The sequence below is a fragment of the Salmo trutta genome, chromosome 39 (genome assembly GCF_901001165.1).
Source record: "Salmo trutta chromosome 39, fSalTru1.1, whole genome shotgun sequence".
Taxonomy (NCBI): Eukaryota; Metazoa; Chordata; class Actinopteri; order Salmoniformes; family Salmonidae; genus Salmo; species Salmo trutta.
In genome coordinates, this window is record NC_042995.1 from 19,080,489 (window position 1) to 19,102,795 (window position 22,307).

Below are 22,307 nucleotides of genomic sequence, written 5' to 3' on the forward strand. Positions count from 1 at the left end.
CTGACGGAGTGGGCAAAAAAAATAGGACTACAAGAAAACAAAATGGGTGAAGTAAATCAAGACCGTGTATCTAAATTATTAAGATGATAAAATATCATATGTACGTCATCTTTGTATATATACATCCATGATCGAATCTCACCAGTCTCTGAACTCTTTAGATACATGAAAATCATCTTTATTTGCGAATGGATATGGCAAATAACTAACTACTGTAGTACATGCATACATAGTTAAATACATATACAAATAATACAGGTCTATGAAGTCTTAACTGGACAATAATACAAAAAGAGTTAATAGATATGCTATAACACAATACAATAGGCTATGCATCAGGGATCTCCAACCCTGTTCCCGGAAAGCGAGCGTCCTGTAGATTTTCACTCCAAACCCTAATCTAGCACATCTGATTCTAATAATTAGCTGGTTGATAAAGCTGGTTGTTAGTTACAACTGGGATTGGAGTGAAAATCTACAGTAGGGTAGCTCTCTAGGAACAGGGTTGGAGACCCCTGCTATACATCACAAACACACACAGTGTGTGTACAAAAATATACAACTATTAACCCAGCAGCAAATATTTACATCTTCTATAAAATGATCCAAAACAGATGACACAAGTTGAGGCATTTTTGAGTTCCGCTATAATTGCTGTTTATACTAAACGAATTGTTCAGAATATTGTTCATGGAAATGATAATATGCATTAGAGAGATGAAGACTGGAGTATATTAGTTTTCATTGGCATCATAACCCATTTTAAACCAAAACTTGCCAATAGGCAAAAGAGGGAGGAAATGTGTCCTACAGTAAGCCTAGGCAACTCTAACCAAACAGTCTCATCAATGTTACATTCTTGAGGAGCTTGGTTCATAGAAAGTACTGTGGTGTGGATAAGAAGAGTGACTTAAATGATGTTGAAATGTGTCATTACTCTTGACCAATGGTGGCACATTTCTCCGCTACATATCATTGCAACAAAACAAAAAATAATCTCAAGTACAGTTGTGTAGTTGACTAGCATTTGATGAAATAGAGTTGGAAAACCAGAATCATCCCAGAGCCAGTTCTTAACTAATACATCAGAATGGGAATACACACTATAAATATAGAATTGTAAGATCACAAGTGAAAACCACACCAATCATACTTTCTAAAAGTACATTAATACCTACAAAAAACATTTGGCTCAGTATATCCACAACATTAGATACTATTTTGAGGAAGTAGTTACAGGAAGTATTCATTACATAGTTTGTGAAACTAGCTCTTGAATGTCAAAACTGCCCGGGAAAACTATGAGCAATGGTTTGTTCTCTTTTAGTCGTGTCTTCCACCTTCAGCGTCTTCCACCTTCCATGTGTTCCATCTACAAGTCTTGTAAATGCCAGAGAGAATGTTCAGCTCATACAAGGTTAGTGATTCTAACGTGTACAAATAAGGAGGCGGGAGGAATACTGGTTCCGTCCTTAGACAGGAGGTGGATGTGACGGTATCCTGGAAAAGGGAGTAAAACAGCTGTAGAAGACCATTCATCCCATCGTATTAAATGCCATTACGTGTGACTGTCATATTAGGAGGTTATATAATGAGTTTGTACGAAATGCTTAAATACATGGATGAGCCTCACCTTGCTGAATACATGAGAAAGGCAAGGTATACTGTCCGACAAAATCATTCCTTGACGCCTTGTCGTAGTCCTCCACCACAAAGCGTACCAGGGCAAGTTCAGGCGCATGGATGGTGAACCGCAAAGTATCATACCACACTGGATTGAATCCTGAGCAAACACAATTCATAAGTATATAAAATAATAGAATATAATACTGTAATATACTGTTTTTTTGTATCAGCATTTCTGTAAAAAGTCACATTATAAGCATTTATGTGATTGGGATTTAATGGGTGTGTATATTACCATTGTTGTCTATGTATCTGGTCTCCTGCTTGGCCTGGTCTAGAGGAACTCCATGGATCTCCACTCTCACAAACGGGTCCACAACGGAGCTCTCCTTGATATTCACTTTGGGAAGCTGCTGTCCACTGATCACCTTGAAAACACACACAAATATATACACACACAATGAGAGAGCTTTAGGTCAGATCGGAAGGTTAGCGTTCCACTTGGTTTCTGTAGTTTTTCAGGTTGTGTCTTAGGTAGGTCTCAGTTTGTTATTTGTACCTGAATGCAGAGACTGAGGGGTCGGTAGCCTTCCCGGTTATGTGGAACCTCAGGATCGAACCTCCTCTCTGACATCCTCATGAAGTCAGGTTTGAGGATGTAGCCACAGCGGCCATTTTGACTAAACAGTCCATCGTTGAGGTCCATCTCAACCCCTGCCGTCTGGAAATTCAACGCAACTGAGGAAGCAAGGAAAACAGAGAAATTAACCAACTGATCCGAACAGAAGTATAAGCTTAACTAGCTTCACAGAGTCATGTTTGGAAATTAGAAATTTATATTTTGTTTAATCATTGCGTCGTGCCTTAGAATGACCTAAAACGCCCCTCACCTATTTGAGTCCCTGTGTTCCACATTTCCTGTGGGTTGAAGTTGGAGGAGTCTGTTCTGAGGCCACTGGGATAAACCCTGGTCAGTTGCCTGGTATTGTGATGCACAAACTCCGCCCCTGGAAGAGAAAGGCAGTTAAACCATGAGCTTGAGGAACCATGCAATTGAACAGTACACATACAAAGCACTGTGTCTTCTAGTCATTCTGCCTCTGTTTACGGCCCTTACCTCTGAATGAATAACTGACTAAATCTCACAAAATGTCCTTTTAGTAAACAACTTTTGGCTTCTGTTTTGTGGTCCAAACAGAACGACACAAACTGTCCTGAGTGAGTAAGAGACTGGTTGACCCTGACTGATGTTGTCATGAGTTACAGTAGAGATTCAGGCCCCACCTGCCTCTCTCAAGTGTTTGCGGGCTTTGGACTCTGTGAAGGAGGATATCTCGTAGAACTTGGAGTGAACGCGGGAGTGCTTGAAGCTGCTGAAGTGGACACTCTTGCAGTAAACCACGCAGTCCGACAGCTCCTTTGACAGACGCTGCTTCGATTTCTGAGGAAAAGAACGAGAGTTGAATTGAATAAACTTTATTGATCCACAGCGGGGAAATTGGAGTGTTGACCTTACTAAGCTACATTCAATTCAACTACATATAAATTGGGCAATGGCTTGGACAATACTGCACTAGGAGGATTGGATATATACAGTAAAACCCTAGTTTTGAGAGCAACGTGGCACTCGTACAGTTTGAGAGGAGAAGTGGAGTGTAGCTAGCCCTGGGTGAAAGCAGCAAGTGGACCGAGACAACCCCAATATGGAGTAAGTGATACTTCACTATGAAGCCAACCACAGTAGGTCTGCCAGTGCCAATCAGGCTTTGATGACCGAAAGGTTGAGGTATGCAGGCGGGCACAAGGCCAGACTAATTAGCAATGCAACCAGGTCTCCCAGTCCTAGTGCACACCTGGGTTGCCTCTATATGAAAGCAGATCCGGAGCCAAACACAAACAGAGACTCTGAGCTACAGTCCGTCTTTAGGACAGGACAGCCGTCATCAGAGTCAGTTACACCAGGGCCAAGGGCATCCCAGAGTTCACTGCTCCTGTAGACTACTGGCTTTACCCTTGATTACCATATTGATCAAACCATGTCAACCCTAGTATGGCATTCTAATCTATGCCTTTCATTAAACATAGAGTATCAATGTTAAATGATGCCTTACACCCATGGACTCCCATCTAATCTGTTAATGGGCACTGCTTGTTATTGAGCGATATCATGAAAGAACCAAGAATAAAGTCAAAGGTGCATCAGTGTTTAGCTGCATAGGTGATCCCTGACTTCAATTAAGTGTCTCATTTTAGAGGGCTCTCTACCTCTACCCTACAGTCAGTCAGTCAGTCAGTCAGTCAGTCAGTCAGTCAGTCAGTCAGTCAGTCAGTCAGTCAGTCAGTCAGTCTTCTCTCTCAAGACAGTAGTACAGTCTTGAAAGAGTGTTGGTACTGTTGGCTCTCTGTCTATGGCTATCTCTGGTGTTCGTATGGCACCGTTAGGAGGCTCACTTGGTCTAGTCCCTGGCTTTAGCCCTATATCTTTCATGAGCAATGTCAGAGTTGAATGCAACCCTTGGATAATATCAGTCCTATAACAGTGTTATAACTTGGTTAAGTCAACACAGCAGATACAGACTAAGATGATCCACTTTTGCCCTGATGGGATTGAGGGACAGTGGAGGAGTGAGTGACTGACGTCTTCTGCTAAGTGGATATGAGAGCGGGAGATGGAGTTGAGACGGAGTGACTGAAATATATACGACTACATCCAGGTAGGCCCAGAGTTTAGTGACAGGACTAGGGTTGCAAAGCTACCGGTAGTTTAACAAAGTTACCGGAATCCTCAGTCATTTTGATAATTGACAGAACATCTATGGCAGTCTAACATAACTTTGGTAATTTAAACTTGAATAACTTTAAAAAAAATGTATTTATATATAGTATTCATTTTTTAAATCTGCGTCCATATAGAGAAAATAGCCTAAGTAATGAAAAAAAAACATCTATTCAACAATGGCATTATTTTCAATGAACTCTGCAACTCTTCCAACTATTGACATTTTTTACAACTGCCACCAGTTTGGTGGCAAAACATTAACAACAAATATTGACATAGTAAAATAACTAAAAGTGTGTAAAAAAATATAGAAAAAGGATATTTCATGCTGAAACACTCATGTTAAATACCAATGGTATTCACTAAGTTGATGGTTTATATTTAGGATAATGTTTTACAGCTTTGTCATTCTATCATCTTATTGAATTATTTCCTATATTTTACATGTGATAGGCCACACAGAGGGACAGAGATAATTACAAACACCTGTGATAATCTGAAGTACCCAAAAGGGTGAAAGATACCAAAATTCTGGTAGTTTACTGGTAAACTTCAAAAGTGTCCAGTAATATACCCTCCTTTTGAAACCCTAGACAAGACACACAGACAAACGTCTCGCAGGTCGATCCCTAGAAGAAGTGGTGAGAGGTCGGACAGCTCCAGCCGAGGATCAGTAGCCCACCTTGGCTGTCCCTGCAGAGGTTATCCTCGTCAATGTCGCATGCACAATTGCACACACAGGCACACCCCCCCCCCCCCCACCAACCCACAGACACAGACACACACGCACACCGGTAGCCTACCTTGGCCGTGCGTCGGAGGCTGTTGCTGTGGAGGCTGTCCTCATCGATGTCAGCCGCTTCATCCTCGTCGCTCACCTCTCCTGTCAGGGAGTCCTCCGGCTCCACCGGCCCGTTCCGACTCTCCTCCAGACCTCCGATCTTCTTCCCCTTGAGAAGAATCTTCCCCTTCAGCTCCTGTCAGTCAGAACAATGGATCTAGATCGTTTCATCACCGGGGAATAGATATCATGCTTCTGTACCAGGGCATGTTTCAGAAAGCCTCTTGACAGCACGTCTCTCCCAACCTCTCTCTCTATTGCATATTGGTAATGTAACATAGATAGATATTTAGAGTCACCTGCATACTTGATGACTGTGGGCACAGTATACTACAATCATTGAGGCAGAACAAATATACATCAAGCTCAGAAAGACAATAGTCTTTGCATTGAGATGCAGGGCATATAAAGTATTTGCCTTCATTGTCCTACATGGACCTGCAGGTCACGCCCAATACAATGTTGAAAGACTAAGAGAACAATCAATCATATTCTATTCAGTGCTGAGGGAACAATATTGTGTCTTTTTAATAATTCACGGTGCCAGTGTTGCATCTTACAGCGCAGATCATATGGCCCGGGAGGCACTGATAGAAAGGTAGGTAGCAAGACAGGTAGTAGAAAGTGAAGGTGAACCGACAGATCACTCTACAGCGGGGTTTCCTAAACTCGGTCCTGCCCCCCCCCCTCTTCCTTTAATCTGGGTTCTATGTTAAAACTGTCAAATATATGCATTATTTGTTTTTGCTTTCTGCCACATATTCAGTATTTGCATGTCTCAAATGAGTATTTATTATTCTTTTGATTACACGTAATGTACTGGAATACATTTAGATTTTGTACAAGGAACTTTTGGGCAGGTTAATCTGCTTTATAGCCTTATATTAATATGATCAAACAGTGATTATAAAAAGTGAATCTGAAATTCTGTGTGAATTCTAATGAATGTCTTTGAGGCATTCTATGAACAAGATAAACTGGTTTAATAATGTACATTCTGTACACTGACTCCACCCTAAAGTGACTCCACCCTAGGCTACCTGCCGCCTAGAGGGCGGCAGGGAGCCTAGAGGGCGGCAGGTAGTCTAGAGCAGGGTTTCCCAAACTTGGTCCAAAGTTGTTCACTCACTCCCTCGAGCTAAATTGAGGACTGAGGGGGAAACGTTAGTGAATTTGACCTCCATTTAAGATGGCAATCAAACTGCATCCGGTTTTGACTGGGATTCCCCCGAGGTAAAGTGGATAGTGCAAGGGCTGAGGGGGTAAAAATAATGTGTTTGGACTGCAGCCCATGGCAATTTGACATGGGTAAACTCAATATGGCCGCCGGTCCACGCATTGCAGAACGCTGGCTTGAATTGGAATAGTAATGTCCGCTGTAGTAATTGTATTTCTGTGGGTGTCATGTCCTGACCAGTAAAAGGGGTTATTTGTCATTGTAGTTTGGTCAGGGCATGGCAGGGGGTGTTTGTTTTGTGTGTTTCGGTGTTTTTGGTTTAGGTTCTATGTTTTCTATTTCTATGTTTATATCTAGTTTTCTATTTCTATGTTGGGTTTTTGGCAATGACCTCCAATTAGAGACAGCTGGTTGTCGTTGTCTCTAATTGGAGGCCATATTTAGTTGTGTTTGTTTCAATTGTGTTTTGTGGTTGGTTATTTTCTGTATAGCCTGGGAGCCTTATGGAACTGTTTTCGTCATATGTTTATTTTGTTTAAGTGTTTTCTTTAAATAAATTAAGAAGATGAGCACTTTACCCGCTGCGCCTTGGTCCAATCCTTACGACGCCTATGACAGAACCACCCACTAAACAAGGACCAAGCAGCGGGGATTGGAGCACCGAGGAGAAGGATGGACGTGGGAGGCAGAACAACGTTTCTGGGAGAGGAAATTAAGGGAGCTACATGAGGCCGAGGAGTTAGGCAGAGTCAGGGTGGAGACCTGAGCCAACTCCCCGTGCTTATTATGGGGAGCGACGGATCAAACAAGCGCCTTGTTACGCAGGAATGCGCACGGTGTCGCCCATACGCACGCACAGTCCGGTGCGGCCAGTAAGGGCTCCGCAGCGTTGCCGGGCGAGAGTTGGCCCGGCAGCCAGGAAGAAGTGTGCCGGCACAACGGATCTGGTATCCAGTGCGTCTCCTCGGCCCAGTTTACCTTGCGCCTGCTCTACGCACGGCAGCCCTCATTCCCCAGCACAGCCCAGTTCGCCCTGTACAACCCAGGACGGGTTGTGCAGGCCGTGCGCTCCAGACATCCAGTGCGTCTCCACGGCCCAGTGTGCCCAGTGCCCGCTCTGCGCACCCAATCTCCTGTAAGTCCAGGGAGACCGGTCCCAGCTCCACGCAGGAGGCCTCCAGCGACGCTCCTTAGCCCTGAGCCTCCAGCGACGCTCCTCAGCCCTGAGCCTCCAGCGACGCTCCTCAGCCCTGAGCCTCCAGCGACGCTCCTCAGCCCTGAGCCTCCAGCGACGCTCCTCAGCCCGGAGTCTCCAGCGATGCTCCTCAGCCAGGAGCCTCCAGCAATGCTCCCCAGCCTAGAGTCTTCTGAACGGGAGCTACGCCCAGAGCCAGAGCCACCTCCGTAGTGGGAGGATTGGGAAGGGGGGGTGTAGCACAGGGACCGTCGTTGACGGTGGCCACCCTCCCTTCCCTCCCTTTTAGTTTGGGGTTGTTTTTATGGGGTTTTTGTTTTTGAGGTGCATTCGGGGTCTGCACCTTTGGGGGGGGGGGGTACAACTATCACGTCCTGACCAGTAAAAGGGGTTATTTGTAGTTTGGTCAGGGCGTGGCGGGGGTGTTTGTTTTGTGTGTTTTGGTGTTTTTGGTTTAGGTTCTATGTTTTCTATTTCTATGTTGGGTTTTTGGCAATGGCCTCCAATTAGAGACAGCTGTTGTCGTTGTCTCTAATTGGAGGCCATATTTAGTTGTGTTTGTTTCACTTGGGTTTTGTGGGTGGTTATTTTCTGTATAGCCTGGGAGCCTTATGGAACTGTTTTCGTCGTTTGTTTATTTTGTTTAAGTGTTTTCTTTAAATAAATTAAGAAGATGAGCACTTTACCCACTGCGCCTTGGTCCAATCCTTACGACGCCTATGACAGTGGGACAATTCTGTCCTATCACCACCACCACCATCACGCTACGTTTGCCCTTGCCATGCCGTGGTGAAAGTCAGATCAGAGCAGATTACCTGGCTACTGTTCCTGGTGCCTGCCTTACCTCAGGAGAAGGAAAGCTGACGGGTATCTTTCCATCCAGGGTACTTTTCAGCAGCTTGTCCCCAAGGATGGTGTTGAGGTGTTGGGCCATGACTCGCTGCTGTTCAACACCGCAGTGGTTCTCGGTGGACAGGATGACCGGGTACTCTGATACCTGGGAGGGAGGAAGGGGGGAGTGAATAATTCAACACTGGACTGCAGCATTCTCAGTGTGAGGAGAAAGGCTATACCTGCTACCAGTTTATATACACCAACGACTTCTCCACTGTGGCAGACAGGATATGGGTCGCATGGAGCAACCCAGGCCACCATCCAGTTGCAGACAGACAGAGAGTACGTCCCAAACGACACCCTCTATGTAGTCCATCCACTACATTGTGGGATGTCCTGTATGAGTGGTTGCATCCCAAATGGCACCTTATTCCCTATGCAGTGCACTACTTTTGACCAGTGTCCTGAAACCCTGACACAAAACATGAACTTGGCGGCACGGAGGACTGTTTTGGCACAGAATAGGATAAGTCTTTGACAGGCAGGTCATATGCTGGTTTACTGTGTGAGGGCTCGGCTTTCTGAAAGGGCCGTGGCTTTGGGATATCATGATGGAATGATCCCCCTCCTGACTCATACACATATAATGAGGTGCTGAGTGAGGAGTGTGTTGATACTGCAAGGTACTGCAAGTTCTTGGATTCCTGTGTGCAAAGTACTGCACTGGTAACGGACCATGAAAATGCTAAACAATGATTGGATCTGAATAGTTAAAAACATCCCTGTATTCTGCACTGATATGTAAACATTATGTCACGATACCGCAGAGAATACCTGTGAAGCATACCATACAAAGAGGTTTAATCTTGTCATCACAATTTTTTCTGAATAAACAAATACCTTGAAGGCATAGTTTCTCAGTGCGTTCACAACATCTTTGAAGAGGATCTTGGAGGTGAAGGTGTGTCCGTGGTAGACGATAGGCTCTCCATTGGGACCGTCCCAACAGTCTACTTCTACACACCGACAGCCTCGCTTCAAAGCCCTAACGAAGAAGAAACAAGTTAGCCTTTTTGAACTTTGTCCCAGAGTATATCCATTTTTAATGGACAATGATCAATCCCTCTGATTCTGTCTTCTAAAAGTTGTGTCGTAATTCACCTCAAGACAGAGATCAAAATCATCTTCCAATACAAAGGATAAACCACTCTCAAGAACGGCCTACTAAGCCTTCCCATCCGCCACCACTGGCGTAGTGTACATACCGTATGTATCCCTCGACACTGCTGTGTCCTCGAAGCTGGTCCTCCATCAGGTATGTGTTGTGTGAAGAGGAGATGAAGTAGTGGTTGAGGGGCTGGGTCATGTCCTGGTACAGGCTCTGCTGCCTGGGGTGGAAGATGGAGCCCTCAGCTGACGCCAGGTACATCAGGAAACCGTCGATAGACATGGCCTTCAGCATCTTCGCTGTGGAACAACAAAGTCAAAAAAGAAAACATTGCTATCAGTTCAAACTATAGATTTATATTTTTCATTACAACCATCATGATAGTCATTCAAATATATTGGTTCTTGGTTGAAATAACAACTGCTTGACCATGATGTTGACCTGATGATATGGTTATTGACCTGATTATTCGTAGGGTGTGATTGGTCAGCTATAGCCACAAATCATGCCAGGGTCAGAGGTCAGTACTACCTGTGTCAGAGGGTTCGTAGCGCTCGATGAGCTCCATGGCCAGCTGCTGAACCCCGTCCACCTCCTCCAGTTGTTCATCTCTCAGGAACTCCTCCAGGTCCCGCAGAGACAGCTTCTGTCCGTCTCCAGAGAAGTCCTGGAAGACCCTGAGAACGTCCTCTCTCTGGGTCAGCATCTTGTAGAACAGGACAAACTCATCATCCTCCAGAGTCCCCGTCTGGGACTTGTCTGCCGTCTGTGGATAAAATGGAGAAAGGTCTTCAGGCCTCAACAGACACCAGCAATGTACAAGAATCAAAGATATACGGCCTTATTAAGATGATCTCAGGGCTTTTACCATGAAGAGTTGGTGAGCGTGATGTTCGTTCATGTCCACGTTCATCATCTTCAGCAGGACCCTGATCTCCCGGAAGTTCATTCTGCCGTCGTTGTTCTTATCAGCCTTCTTAAACCATTCACAGATCCACCTGGAAATGTCGCTTAAGGGAAACGTCATCATGCTACAGCGAAACCTTAAGAGCTATAACACAAACGATACTCTGCTATACACGTCTATAGCGCACTTCTTAACTTCATTAAGCAAACTAGCTAAGACTATGTATCATATTTGGCCAGGTTCCTGTTAAGCACTTTGTGACAACTGTTGATATATACAGGGCCTTGTAAATACATTTGATTGATTGGTTTAGCTTGTCAGAAAGGATACTGGTCAAGCTTCTCACTCTCGCCCATGTTCTCCAGGTTCTCGATCAGCTTCCTCATGCCTTTGATCCAGGACTGTGCCTCATCCGCCGAGTCTGCCACCAGGTCCAGGTTGCCACGGCGACCACGGAACACCAGGGTGAAGCAGCGGTCCGGGGGAAACTCGTCTGCGATGCTTAGCAGAACCTCTGACTGGTGGCCCTCACGCACCGTCTCCACGTCACTCACAGAGACTGTTGAAAGGGAAAAGAGAAGCTGAATACTATCTACTTAGGTATCTCTTTAGGTATTTATCTCCTTAGGTTTTCTTTAGGCCCTTTGCTCCACTCGTGGCTAAAGGGAATAAGCCAAGTCTTTAGGTACATGGTGAACCCTATAGCCCAATATTATCAGTCACTTCAGTGATGATAAAACTAGACCCCTGCTACAACAAAATTACTCAAATGAGAGTACAAAACATTAGGAACACCTGCTTTTTCCATGACATAGACTGACCAGGTGAATCCAGGTGTCACTGACCAGGTATCATTTGTTAAATCCACTTCAATCAGTGTAGATGAAGGGGGAGACAGGATTTTTAAGCCTTGAGACAATTGAGACATGGATTGTGTATGTATGCCATTCAGAGGGGGAATGAGCAAGACAAAAGATTTAAGAGCTTTTGAACGGAGTATGGTAGTAGGTGCCAGGCGCACTGGTTTGAGTGTGTCAAGAACTGCAACATTGCTGGGGTTTTCACGCTCAACAGCTTCCTGTGTGTATCAAGAATGGTCTACCACCCAAAGGACATCCAGCCAATTTGACACAACCTTGGGAAGCACTGTCTCCCCCTTTCATCTACACTGATTGAAGTGGATTTAACAAGTGATCCCTGGTCAGTGACACCTGGATTCACCTGGTCAGTCTATGTCATGGAAAAAGCAGGTGTTCCTAATGTTTTGTACTCTCATTTGAGTAATTTTGTAGTAGCAGGGGTCTAGTTTTATCATCATTGAAGTGACTGATAATATTGGGCTATAGGGTTTACCATGTACCTAAAGACTTGACTTATTCCCTTTGGCCACGAGTGGAGCAAAGGGCCTAATAAAACCTAAGGAGATAAATACCTAAAGAGATACCTAAGTCAACATGGACCAGCATCCCTGTGGAACAATTTCGACACCTTGTAGAGTGCAAGCCACGACGAATTGAGGCTGTTCTGAGGGCGAAAGTGGGTGCAACTCAATATTCGGAATGTTTTGTCCACTCAGTGTATAGCCTGCTGCCGAACATAATCTTGTGGACAATGATATAATAAGTATCATATGTGACAAAATGTGTCAGTAAACATTGCCTAAGCATGTAAATGTCACTACTCACATGTGGAGTGGGCGTTCCCGGCCTTCTTGGACTTGTACCAGATGGTCATGCAGTCCTCCTGCAGCTTGAAGTAGCGCTGCTTCTTCCAGGTGCGAGACTTAATCTTCCTCATCACCGTGCCAACGATCATGGACTGGAGGTTGTCATCCCCCTGGATACCTGATCAGACACATTAGGGGAAGTAGGTGTCAAGGCCCAGATAACTGTCCTGTCCTGACATACATTATGGCAACCGCTCATTATCAGTCAACAGTAGCCTGGTCTCAGATCTGTTTGTGCTGTCTTGTCAACTCATACAGATCTGGGATCAGTCTAAGTGAACGGGACATCCATCTCAGTCTCGACCCATAGAGTCATACGCACTACCCACTGGGTACACACTGGTTGAATCAACGTTGTTTGAACGTCATTTGTCAATATATTGTGACGTGGGATCAACGTGGAAAACGTAGAAACATTAAAAATAATTTCCATCCTATATTCAATATATATTGGGGGGTTGAAATTATGTTGAATTTCATATTTGATAAACATATTTTGTTTGACCTTGTTTCAATGTTGATAGTAAAATGGTATTTTTTAAATCAACGTCATTGTTTCAACGTCATGCCATCAACCTAAATAACGAGGTATTGAAATAACAAGTGAAGGCACAGTCCAAAAATTCCTGCCTGAACAGTGACTCCTACTGGTATATGAGGGGGAAATGCACTTCAGTGAGAACAAGTCTACCATCCAGACACCAACATACCCTACTTAGCTTTGAAAACAAGCTGTGCTCGTTTCAGCCGAGCTATTATGTAAACACAGATTGACACTGATCTAAACTACCTAAATAACTCTAGCCCTAACATATCATTAATTTGTAGACAAACCGGATATTGAATTGTGAACGCAATTGATATGTTGGATTCACGTCTCCATCTCAACCAAAAATCTAAGTTCAAGAATAGCACTACATCAAATCAAACTTTAAATTAACTTGAAATAAAGTTTGATTTGATTTAGTCCTATTCTTCAACTTAGATTTTTGGTTGAGATGGCGACATAAATTCTACATATTAATAATTTGTAGATTAAATTAGAAATCCATCAACCATCCTTCATATAAAAGACAATATCCAAAGGTAAAAGTGTATTATTAATATTATGAATTTTGCATCCTATTTATAGGGCTAATGGTAACTACTTCTAAACTTCCAAAGATCCAATCAACCATGGATGAATGATAGTATACCTAACAACATGTTGAAATGATGGGCTGCATTTACACAGGCAGCCCAATGCTGATATTGTTTCCATTAATTGGTCTTTTTACCAATCACATCAGCTCCTTTTCAGAGTAAAAAGACCAATTAGTGAAAAGAAATATCAGAATTGGTCTGCCTGTGTAAATGCAGCCAAAGTGTCCTTTGTTGGGTAAATCAGATGTCAATGTTGCCTACATAAACTCAGCCTCACTCCGAATTGACTTTCACATACAGCTTGTGTTAGAAAAGTTAGAGGAGTTACTTTAAAAACGATTTAACGTTATTTAGGTAGTCAACGCAAATGAGTATGGAAGTTGATCAAGGTCAAAATGTATTGAGATGATAGCTCAGATAAAACGAACACAGCTTGTTTCCAAAGCTAAACAGGGTACATAGATGTAGGTGTCTGGATGGTAGATTTGTTCTCACTGAAATGCATTACCCCTCATATACCAGTAGGAGTCACTGTTCAGGCAGAAATCGTTGGACTTTGTCTTCACATGTTATTTCAATATACCACTTTATTTAGGTTGATACAGTAGCATGACGTTGAAACAATGATTCAAACATACCATCTTACTACAACATTGAAACAAGGTTAAATAAAACATGTCTAATCAAATCTAAATTTCAGCATAATTTCAACCACCCAATTGAACATACAAAATTATTTTTTACGTTTCTGTGGAATTTTCAATGCAGTTGCAACGTACACATAGTTCTGATGATTATGTTGAAATTAGATTGATGTAACAACCTGCTAATCAGGTTAAGTCGATGTATTTCAGTTTAAGTTTTACCCTAATTTTTATGCTTACAAAGCTGGTTGAAATTTGATGACTTTTTTTCAAATCCAATGTATTTTCATGTTAATTCCACGTGACAAATTACGTTGAAAAAAAAGTTGATTCAACCAGTGTGTGCCCAGTGGGTATTGTTTTGATCAATATGCATATTTATATCTCAAGAATAAACTTACGCCGGCCACTTCCCGTAGAAGCCATCGATGGTCGTTTTACGCTTTTTCCACCTGCTGCCCAGCAAAACGGTTGATAATTAAATGTATGGTTAAGTCATCAGAATGTGTGAAGAGAGGATAGGTGCTAGGATGAGACAGGATGAAAGCAAAGTTGTAATATTTTACAACCAAATGATAGTTCACAGTGCTGTAAAGTCAATACTTAGAATGTCATATTCAAACTACAGCAGACTTGATATAAACAAATAATACATATTTTGTATCACTCCCTGACTTTGCCAGAGCAGTTTTTGGATTTGACTCTCAACCTGTGATGTGTGACCTGTTGGGTTCAATTGCATTTCTTTAATTGACTGAATTTAAATGGAATTGACCCCAATTTTATGGTCATTCTCACAAAACTGGCATTTAACCCACAAATTCTCCAGTGTCATTTTTCAAACAATTTTCTCTTGGATCACTGAGATCACTGAGATTCTCTTGAATCTTGGATCACTGAGATTTTCTTAAAACTGTATTGTTGGTTAAGGGCTTGTAAGTAAGCATTTCATGGTAAGGTCTACACGCGGCAAGTAAAATTGGATTTGATTAGGATCTTTACTTTATCTATTTCATCCTAATTATCTTTTTTTTCTGATATTATGCATTTCATAACAATTTCCACAACTACCAATGTAACAATTGTCATTACCGCAACAGTTTTGCATGGACTCACGTTGTGTGGAATAATAGTGTTTAACACGATTTTTGAATGACTACCTCATCTCTGTACCCCACACATAAAATTATTTGTAAAGTCCCTCAGTCGAACAGTGAATTTCAAACAGATTCAACAACAAAGACCAGGGAGGTTTTCCATTGACTCACAAAGAAGGGCACCTATTGGTAGATGGGTAAAAATAAAAAAAGCAGACATTGAATATTCCTTTGAGCATGGTGAATTTATTAATTCAACTTCGGATGGTGTATCAATACACCCAGTCACTACAGGCATCCTTCTGGACTCAGTTTCCTGAGAGGAAGGAAACTACTCAGGGATTTCACCATGAGGCCAATGGTGACTTTAAAACAGAGAATTTAATAGCTGTGATAGGAGAAAACTGAGGATGGATCAACAACATTGAAGTTACTCCACAAAACTAACCTAATTGACAGAGGGAAAAGAAGGAAGCTTGTACAGAATACAAATATTCCAAAACATGCATCCTGTTTGCAACAAGGCACTAAAGTAATACTGCAAAAAAAATGTGGCAAAGCAATTAACTTTTTGTCCTGAATACCAAGTGTTATATTTGAGGCAAATTCAATACAACACATTACTGAGTACCACTCCTCATATTTTCAAGCATAGTGGTGGCTGAATCATGTTATGGGTATGCTTGTAATCGTTAAGGACTGGGGAGTTTTTCAGGATAAAAAATAAACAGAATGGAGCTAAGCACAGGCAAAATCCTAGAGGAAAAGATGAATTCACCTTTCAGCAGGACAATAACCTAAAACAAACACAAGGCCAAATCTACACTGGAGTTTCTTACAAAGAAGACAGTGAATGTTCCTGAGTGGCCAAGTTAAAGTTTTGACTTAAATCTGCTTGGAAATCTATGGCTAGACCTGAATGGTTGTCTAGCAATGATCAACAACCAGAGGTTATTCTAACATGTATTGACTCGGGGGTTGAATACTTCCACTTTGACAAAAGTATTTTGACAAAAAATTACAATTAAATCCCTTTAACCCACTTTGTAACAACATATTGAAAAAGTCAAGGGATGTGAATACTTGCTGACAGCCCTGTAAGTACTGTAATTACATGCATGTATATTTACAAGTCAAAAGTAACAAAGAGACAAGAAAAATAATGTATCCAAGGTCTTTACAGGTAATATTGGTGTATTAGGATGTGGATATTTGTATTAAAGGTACTATAGATACATTTCTGGATTGAATGGGATCCTATGGGCAAACGGTATAACACAATATGCCTGTAAAGTATCTACAGTTGAAGTCAGAAGTTTACATACACCTTAGCCAAATACAGCCTTCCCTGTAGCTCAGTTGGTAGAGCATGGTGTTTGCAACACCATGGTTGTGGGTTCGATTCCCACGGGGGGCCAGCACAGAAAAAAAAAATGTCTGAAATTGTATGAAATGTATGCATTCACTACTGTAAGTCACTCTGGATAAGAGCGTCTGCTAAATGACTAAAATGTAAAAATGTACATTTAAACTCAGTTTTTCACAATTCCTGACATTTAATCCTAGTAAAAATTCCCTGTCTTAGGTCAGTTAGGATCACTACTTTATTGTAAGAATGTGAAATGTCAGAATAATAGTAGAGAGAATGATTTATTTGAATCATCACATTCCCAATGGGTCAGAAGTTTACATACACCCAATTAGTATTTGGTAGCATTGCCTTTAAACTGATTAACTTCGGTCAAATGTTTCAGGTAGCCTTCCACAAGCTTCCCCAATAAATTGGGTGAATTTTGGCCCATTCCTCCTGACAGAGCTGGTGTAACTGAGTCAAGTTTGTAGGCCTCCTTGCTCGCACATACTTTTTCAGTTCTGCCCACAACTTTTCTATAGGATTGAGGTCAGGGCTTTGTGATGGCCACTCCAATACCTTGACTTTGTTGTCCTTAAGCCATTTCACCACAACTTTAGAAGTATTTTTGGGGTCATTGTCCATTTGGAAGACCCATTTGCGACCAAGCTTTAACTTTCTGACTGATGTCTTGAGATGTTGTTTCAATATACACTGCTCAAAAAAATAAAGGGAACACTTAAACAACACAATGTAACTCCAAGTCAATCACACTTCTGTGAAATCAAACTGTCCACTTAGGAAGCAACACTGATTGACAATACATTTCACATGCTGTTGTGCAAATGGAATAGACAACAGGTGGAAATTATAGGCAATTAGCAAGACACCCCCAATAAAGGAGTGGTTCTGCAGGTGGTGACCACAGACCACTTTTCAGTTCCTATGCTTCCTGGCTGATGTTTTGGTCACTTTTGAATGCTGGCGGTGCTTTCACTCTAGTGGTAGCATGAGACGGAGTCTACAACCCACACAAGTGGCTCAGGTAGTGCAGCTCATCCAGGATGGCACATCAATGCGAGCTGTGGCAAGAAGGTTTGCTGTGTCTGTCAGCGTAGTGTCCAGTGCTACCAGGAGACAGGCCAGTACATCAGGAGACATGGAGGAGGCCGTAGGAGGGCAACAACCCAGCAGCAGGACCGCTACCTCTGCCTTTGTGCAAGGAGGAGCAGGAGGAGCACTACCAGAGCCCTGCAAAATGACCTCCAGCAGGCCACAAATGTGCATGTGTCTGCTCAAACGGTCAGAAACAGACTCCATGAGGGTGGTATGAGGGCCCGACGTCCACAGGTGGGGGTTGTGCTTACAGCCCAACACCGTGCAGGACGTTTGGCATTTGCCAGAGAACACCAAGATTGGCAAATTCGCCACTGGCGCCCTGTGCTCTTCACAGATGAAAGCAGGTTCACACTGAGCACATGTGACAGACGTGACAGAGTCTGGAGACGCCGTGGAGAACGTTCTGCTGCCTGCAACATCCTCCAGCATGACCGGTTTGGCGGTGGGTCAGTCATGGTGTGGGGTGGCATTTCTTTGGGGGGCCGCACAGCCCTCCATGTGCTCGCCAGAGGTAGCCTGACTGCCATTAGGTAACGAGATGAGATCCTCAGACCCCTTGTGAGACCATATGATGGAGCGAGACATCATGTCTCGCTCCATCCACCAACGCCACGTTGCACCACAGACTGTCCAGGAGTTGGCGGATGCCACCTCATCAGGAGCATGCCCAGGCATTGTAGGGAGGTCATACAGGCACAAGACAGGGAATTTTTACGAGGATTAAATGTCAGGAATTGTGAAAAACTGAGTTCAAATGTATTTGGCTTCGACTTCAACTGTATATAGTTTAATGTAAACTTCAACTCGTATACAATTGTTAGGATTGATGGACAAACTACAGCATCATATTTTGTGTTTTATTAAAATACGTTTTTTCTAAAGTACAATTTTATATAATGACCTGAGAATTTAATCCGGACACATCTCGGTAATGAGAATTTGGGGTGAAAATGTACAAAATTCAGGCACATTTCTTAGATTGATTTAAAATAAGAAAATGCCAAAAACTAGACATCTTAGTCTTCAGAATTCTAGTTTATTTGTGCAGATGCATCATGGTTTTGTAACAATTTGAAACAGACATGCTTAAAACTGGTTTCATGAGAATCGCCCCAATGCTGCATAGCACAGCACTTTTTAAGTCCAGGATCAGCAGCCTCTTTGTCCTACCCTCATCCTCCTATCTTTGTCCATTCAGCCTGTACCAGGCGGGTGGAAAGCACCGGCTCTGTTTTGCTGTGTCATGTTTTCACTGAGTAGTCAGTCTATGACTTTGTCCTCTTCTTGTTTTGAGAGGTGGAATTCTGAGGGCAGAATTCTGAGGGCAGTTTTTTTAATCTCTGCCATTGTTTGGAATGACATTCCATTCACTCATCATAGCAATCCTATCTAGGTAGATTTATGAACAAGGTATAAAAATAGTTTATAATCTGCTTATATCAACCTTTGCAGTGGAACTCAAACCCAACTAAAATCATGTCTGGTGGGACAAGAGGTTAATCCTTGTCCCAGGAAATGATCTCACACTTGGCCACATTCATGACTGCTGACAACATCACACTCAAAAACGAATGGAAACACTTCTGACAGCATCCTCACTGAGAAACGTTTGTTAAACAAATGCGCAGTATATGGTTGGTTTGCATATTAAACACACCTATCAAGCCTTTGAACTTCCAGAGCGAAAAGCAATAAAGTTAATGCAAAGCAATTCCATTTATTTAATCTAATTTGAATTATTCATTGTAAAACTAATGTTATTGTGATCAATGACACACCCCGCCATCACAACACTCACGCATCACTTATGCTATGCTGTTCTATTTGCAGTATGTTTAGCAATTGAGTTTCATTATTCATGTTGCCTATTGCTTATAAAATACCTTCTTTAAGTCTGCCTGTCCTCTTCTCAAACTGACACCAGTTATACACAAGTATAACATACTGTGTGTGTATATAAAGTACCAGTCCAAAGTTTGGACACACCTACTCATTCAAGGATTTTTCTTAATTTTTACTATTTTCTACATTGTAGAATAATAGCGAAGACATCAAAACTATGAAAAAACACATATTGAATCATGTAGTAACCAAAAAAAGTGTTAAACAAATCAAAATATATTTTATATTTGAGATTCTTCAACGTAGCCACCATGACAGCTTTGCACACTCTTGGCATTCTCTCAACCAGCTTCATGAGGAATGCTTTTCCAACAGTCTTGAAGGAGTTCCCACATATGCTGAGCACGACCTCAAACCAATTTAGGGTGATTGTGGAGGCCAGATCATCGGACGCAGCACTCCATCACTCTCCTTCTTGGTGAAATAGCCCTTACACAGTGTGTGCTGGGTCATTGTCCTATTGAAAAACAAATGATAGTCCCACTAAGAGCAATCCAGGTGAGATGGCGTATCGCTGCAGAATTCTGTGGTAGCAATGCTGGTTAAGTGTGGCTTGAATTTTAAATTGATCACTGACAGTGTCACCAGCAAAGCACCCACACACCACCACCTCCATGCTTCACGGTGGGAACTACACATGCGGAGATCATCCGTTCACCTCCTCTGTGTCTCAAAAAGACACGGCGGTTGGAACCAAAAATCTAAAATTTGGACTCATCAGATCAAAGGAGAGATTTCCGCCGGTCTAATGTCCATTGCTCATGTTTCTTGGCCCAAGCAAGTCTCTTCTTCTTATTGGTGTCCTTTAGTAGTGGTTTCTTTTCATCAATTCGACCATGAAGGCCTGATTCACGCAGTCTCCTCTGAACAGTTGATGTTGAGATGTGTCTGTTACTTGAACTCTGTGTAGCATTTATTTTGGCCGCAATTTCTGAGGCTGGTAACTCTAATGAACTTATCCTCTACAGCACAGGTAACTCTGGGTCTTCCTTTCCTGTGGTGGTCCTCATGAGAGCCAGTTTCATCATAGCGCTTGATGGTTTTTGCAATTGCACTTGAAGAAACTTTCGAAGTTCATGACATTTTCCGCATTGACTGACCTTCACGTCTTAAAGTAATGATGGACTGTCGTTTCTCTTTGCTTATTTGAGCTGTTCTTGCCATAATATGGACTTGGTATTTTACCAAAGAGGGCTTTCTTCTATATACCACCCCAACCTTGTCACAACACAACTTTGGCTCAAACGCATTAAGGAAAGAAATTCCACAAATTAACTTTTAACAAGGCACACCTGTTAATTGAAATGCATTCCAGGTGACTACCTCATGAAGCTGGTTGAGAGAATGCCAAGAGTGTTCAAAGCTGTCATCAAGGAAAAGGGTGGCTACTTACAAAATGTAAAATATATTTTGATTTGTTTAACACTTTTTTGGTTACTACATGATTCCATGTGTTATTTCATAGTTTTGATGTCTTCACTATTATTCTACAATGTAGAAAATAGTAAAAATTAAGAAAAACCCTTGAATGAGTAGGTGTTTCCAAACTCTTGACTGGTACTGAATATACACACAGTGTGTTATACTTGTGTATAACTGGTGTCAGTATGAGAAGAGGACAGGCAGACTTAAAGGTATTATTATTATTATTTACAATGATGGCCTACCCTGTAGAAAATAGTAAAGAAAGAAAAACTCTTGAATGACTAGGTGTGTCCAAACCTTTGACTGGTTCTGTGTGTGTGTGTGTGTGTGTATATATATATATATATATATATATATATAGATAGATATAGATAGATATATAGATAGTAGTCAAAACTATCCTTTCCACTGATTCCATTTCCTCTACCTCTTCTAAATCTCTGTAATACCGTCTGACCACATCATTTCACTGGGTTCAGAAAAAAAACATGTCTCCTAAATAATTGAATTCATCCTCACCAAGAACCCTGCAACACATTTAAATGTTACTAATTGAAGCTGGTCAAGTTCCCTATGTACAACAGTCAGTAGGCTAGCAAACATGGAGGAATGAATGTATTGACAGACATAAAATGAAGGGACAGCAGGTGGAGAGAGGATAGCTACTGACTCACCCGATGGAGGGGCATCTCAGCTGGGTCCAGGTGCGTCCTGTGCCTGTTGTGGTTCCGGAGCTTGAGACAGGGAGGGGAGCTGGCCCTGTCTGTCTGTCTGGGTCAGCTCTGGCTCTGCATGCCGCTGTAGAGAGCTGAGAGAGAGGCGGGCAGGGATAGCTGATCCTTACTGAGTCAACAACACTCTGACACACCCTTACCATCCTCCACTCTCTCCCCCCCTCCATTCATCCAACCTCGTCTTTGTTTAGTTTTTTTCCATTCAAAGGGTTGTCTAGTGTTAAATGACCAGTCAGTTTGAAATGAAATGACCTGTACAAAGATCAAGTACCTGAGCCAACAGCCCAGATCAAAAAGTATGTTATTACTTTAAGCATCAGCTACACATTTTAGGTCTTCTTTTGATAAATATAAAAAGGCACTATTCATTCATAAACGCAGTGAAAGGTTATGTAGGTGCCCCAAACTGAACAACTGGGGTCATACTTTTCCATAAATGACTAACCCCATGTTACCAGCATTACTCTACTGTATGTACAGGATACCACACATCATTGAGTTGATTTTGTATACAGTGTTTAAGGACTTATAAAAACAGAACTTAAACATGTTAACGCATTGAAATTATTTGAGATTTGTTCAAGATAAAGACAACTAAACCTGCTGCAATGAGCCCAAGTGAACACACACGAAGAAACT

General features: G+C 42.2%; 1 protein-coding gene across 3 annotated transcripts; it reads right to left on the minus strand.

Moving 5' to 3' along the window:
* Positions 1–156: 156 nt before the first annotated feature.
* Positions 157–21,746, minus strand: LOC115179479 (1-phosphatidylinositol 4,5-bisphosphate phosphodiesterase delta-4). 3 transcript variants are annotated; one of them, XM_029741029.1, is made up of 16 exons: positions 21,609–21,746; positions 14,442–14,492; positions 12,213–12,371; positions 10,858–11,086; positions 10,489–10,618; positions 10,152–10,386; positions 9,718–9,919; positions 9,353–9,497; positions 8,463–8,615; positions 5,209–5,382; positions 2,911–3,067; positions 2,517–2,633; positions 2,186–2,364; positions 1,922–2,054; positions 1,634–1,783; positions 157–1,500 (listed from the first exon to the last, which is right to left on the minus strand). In XM_029741029.1, exons 2-16 carry the CDS (start codon positions 14,464–14,466, stop codon positions 1,409–1,411), a joined length of 2,280 nt encoding a protein of 759 aa, XP_029596889.1. In that variant the 5' UTR covers positions 14,467–14,492; positions 21,609–21,746; the 3' UTR covers positions 157–1,408. The 3 variants fall into 3 exon arrangements, with proteins under 3 accessions (XP_029596889.1, XP_029596887.1, XP_029596888.1); XM_029741027.1 differs by having other exon boundaries at positions 14,442–14,495; XM_029741028.1 differs by lacking the exon at positions 21,609–21,746 and having other exon boundaries at positions 14,442–14,725.
* Between the last annotated feature and the right edge of the window lie 561 nt (positions 21,747–22,307).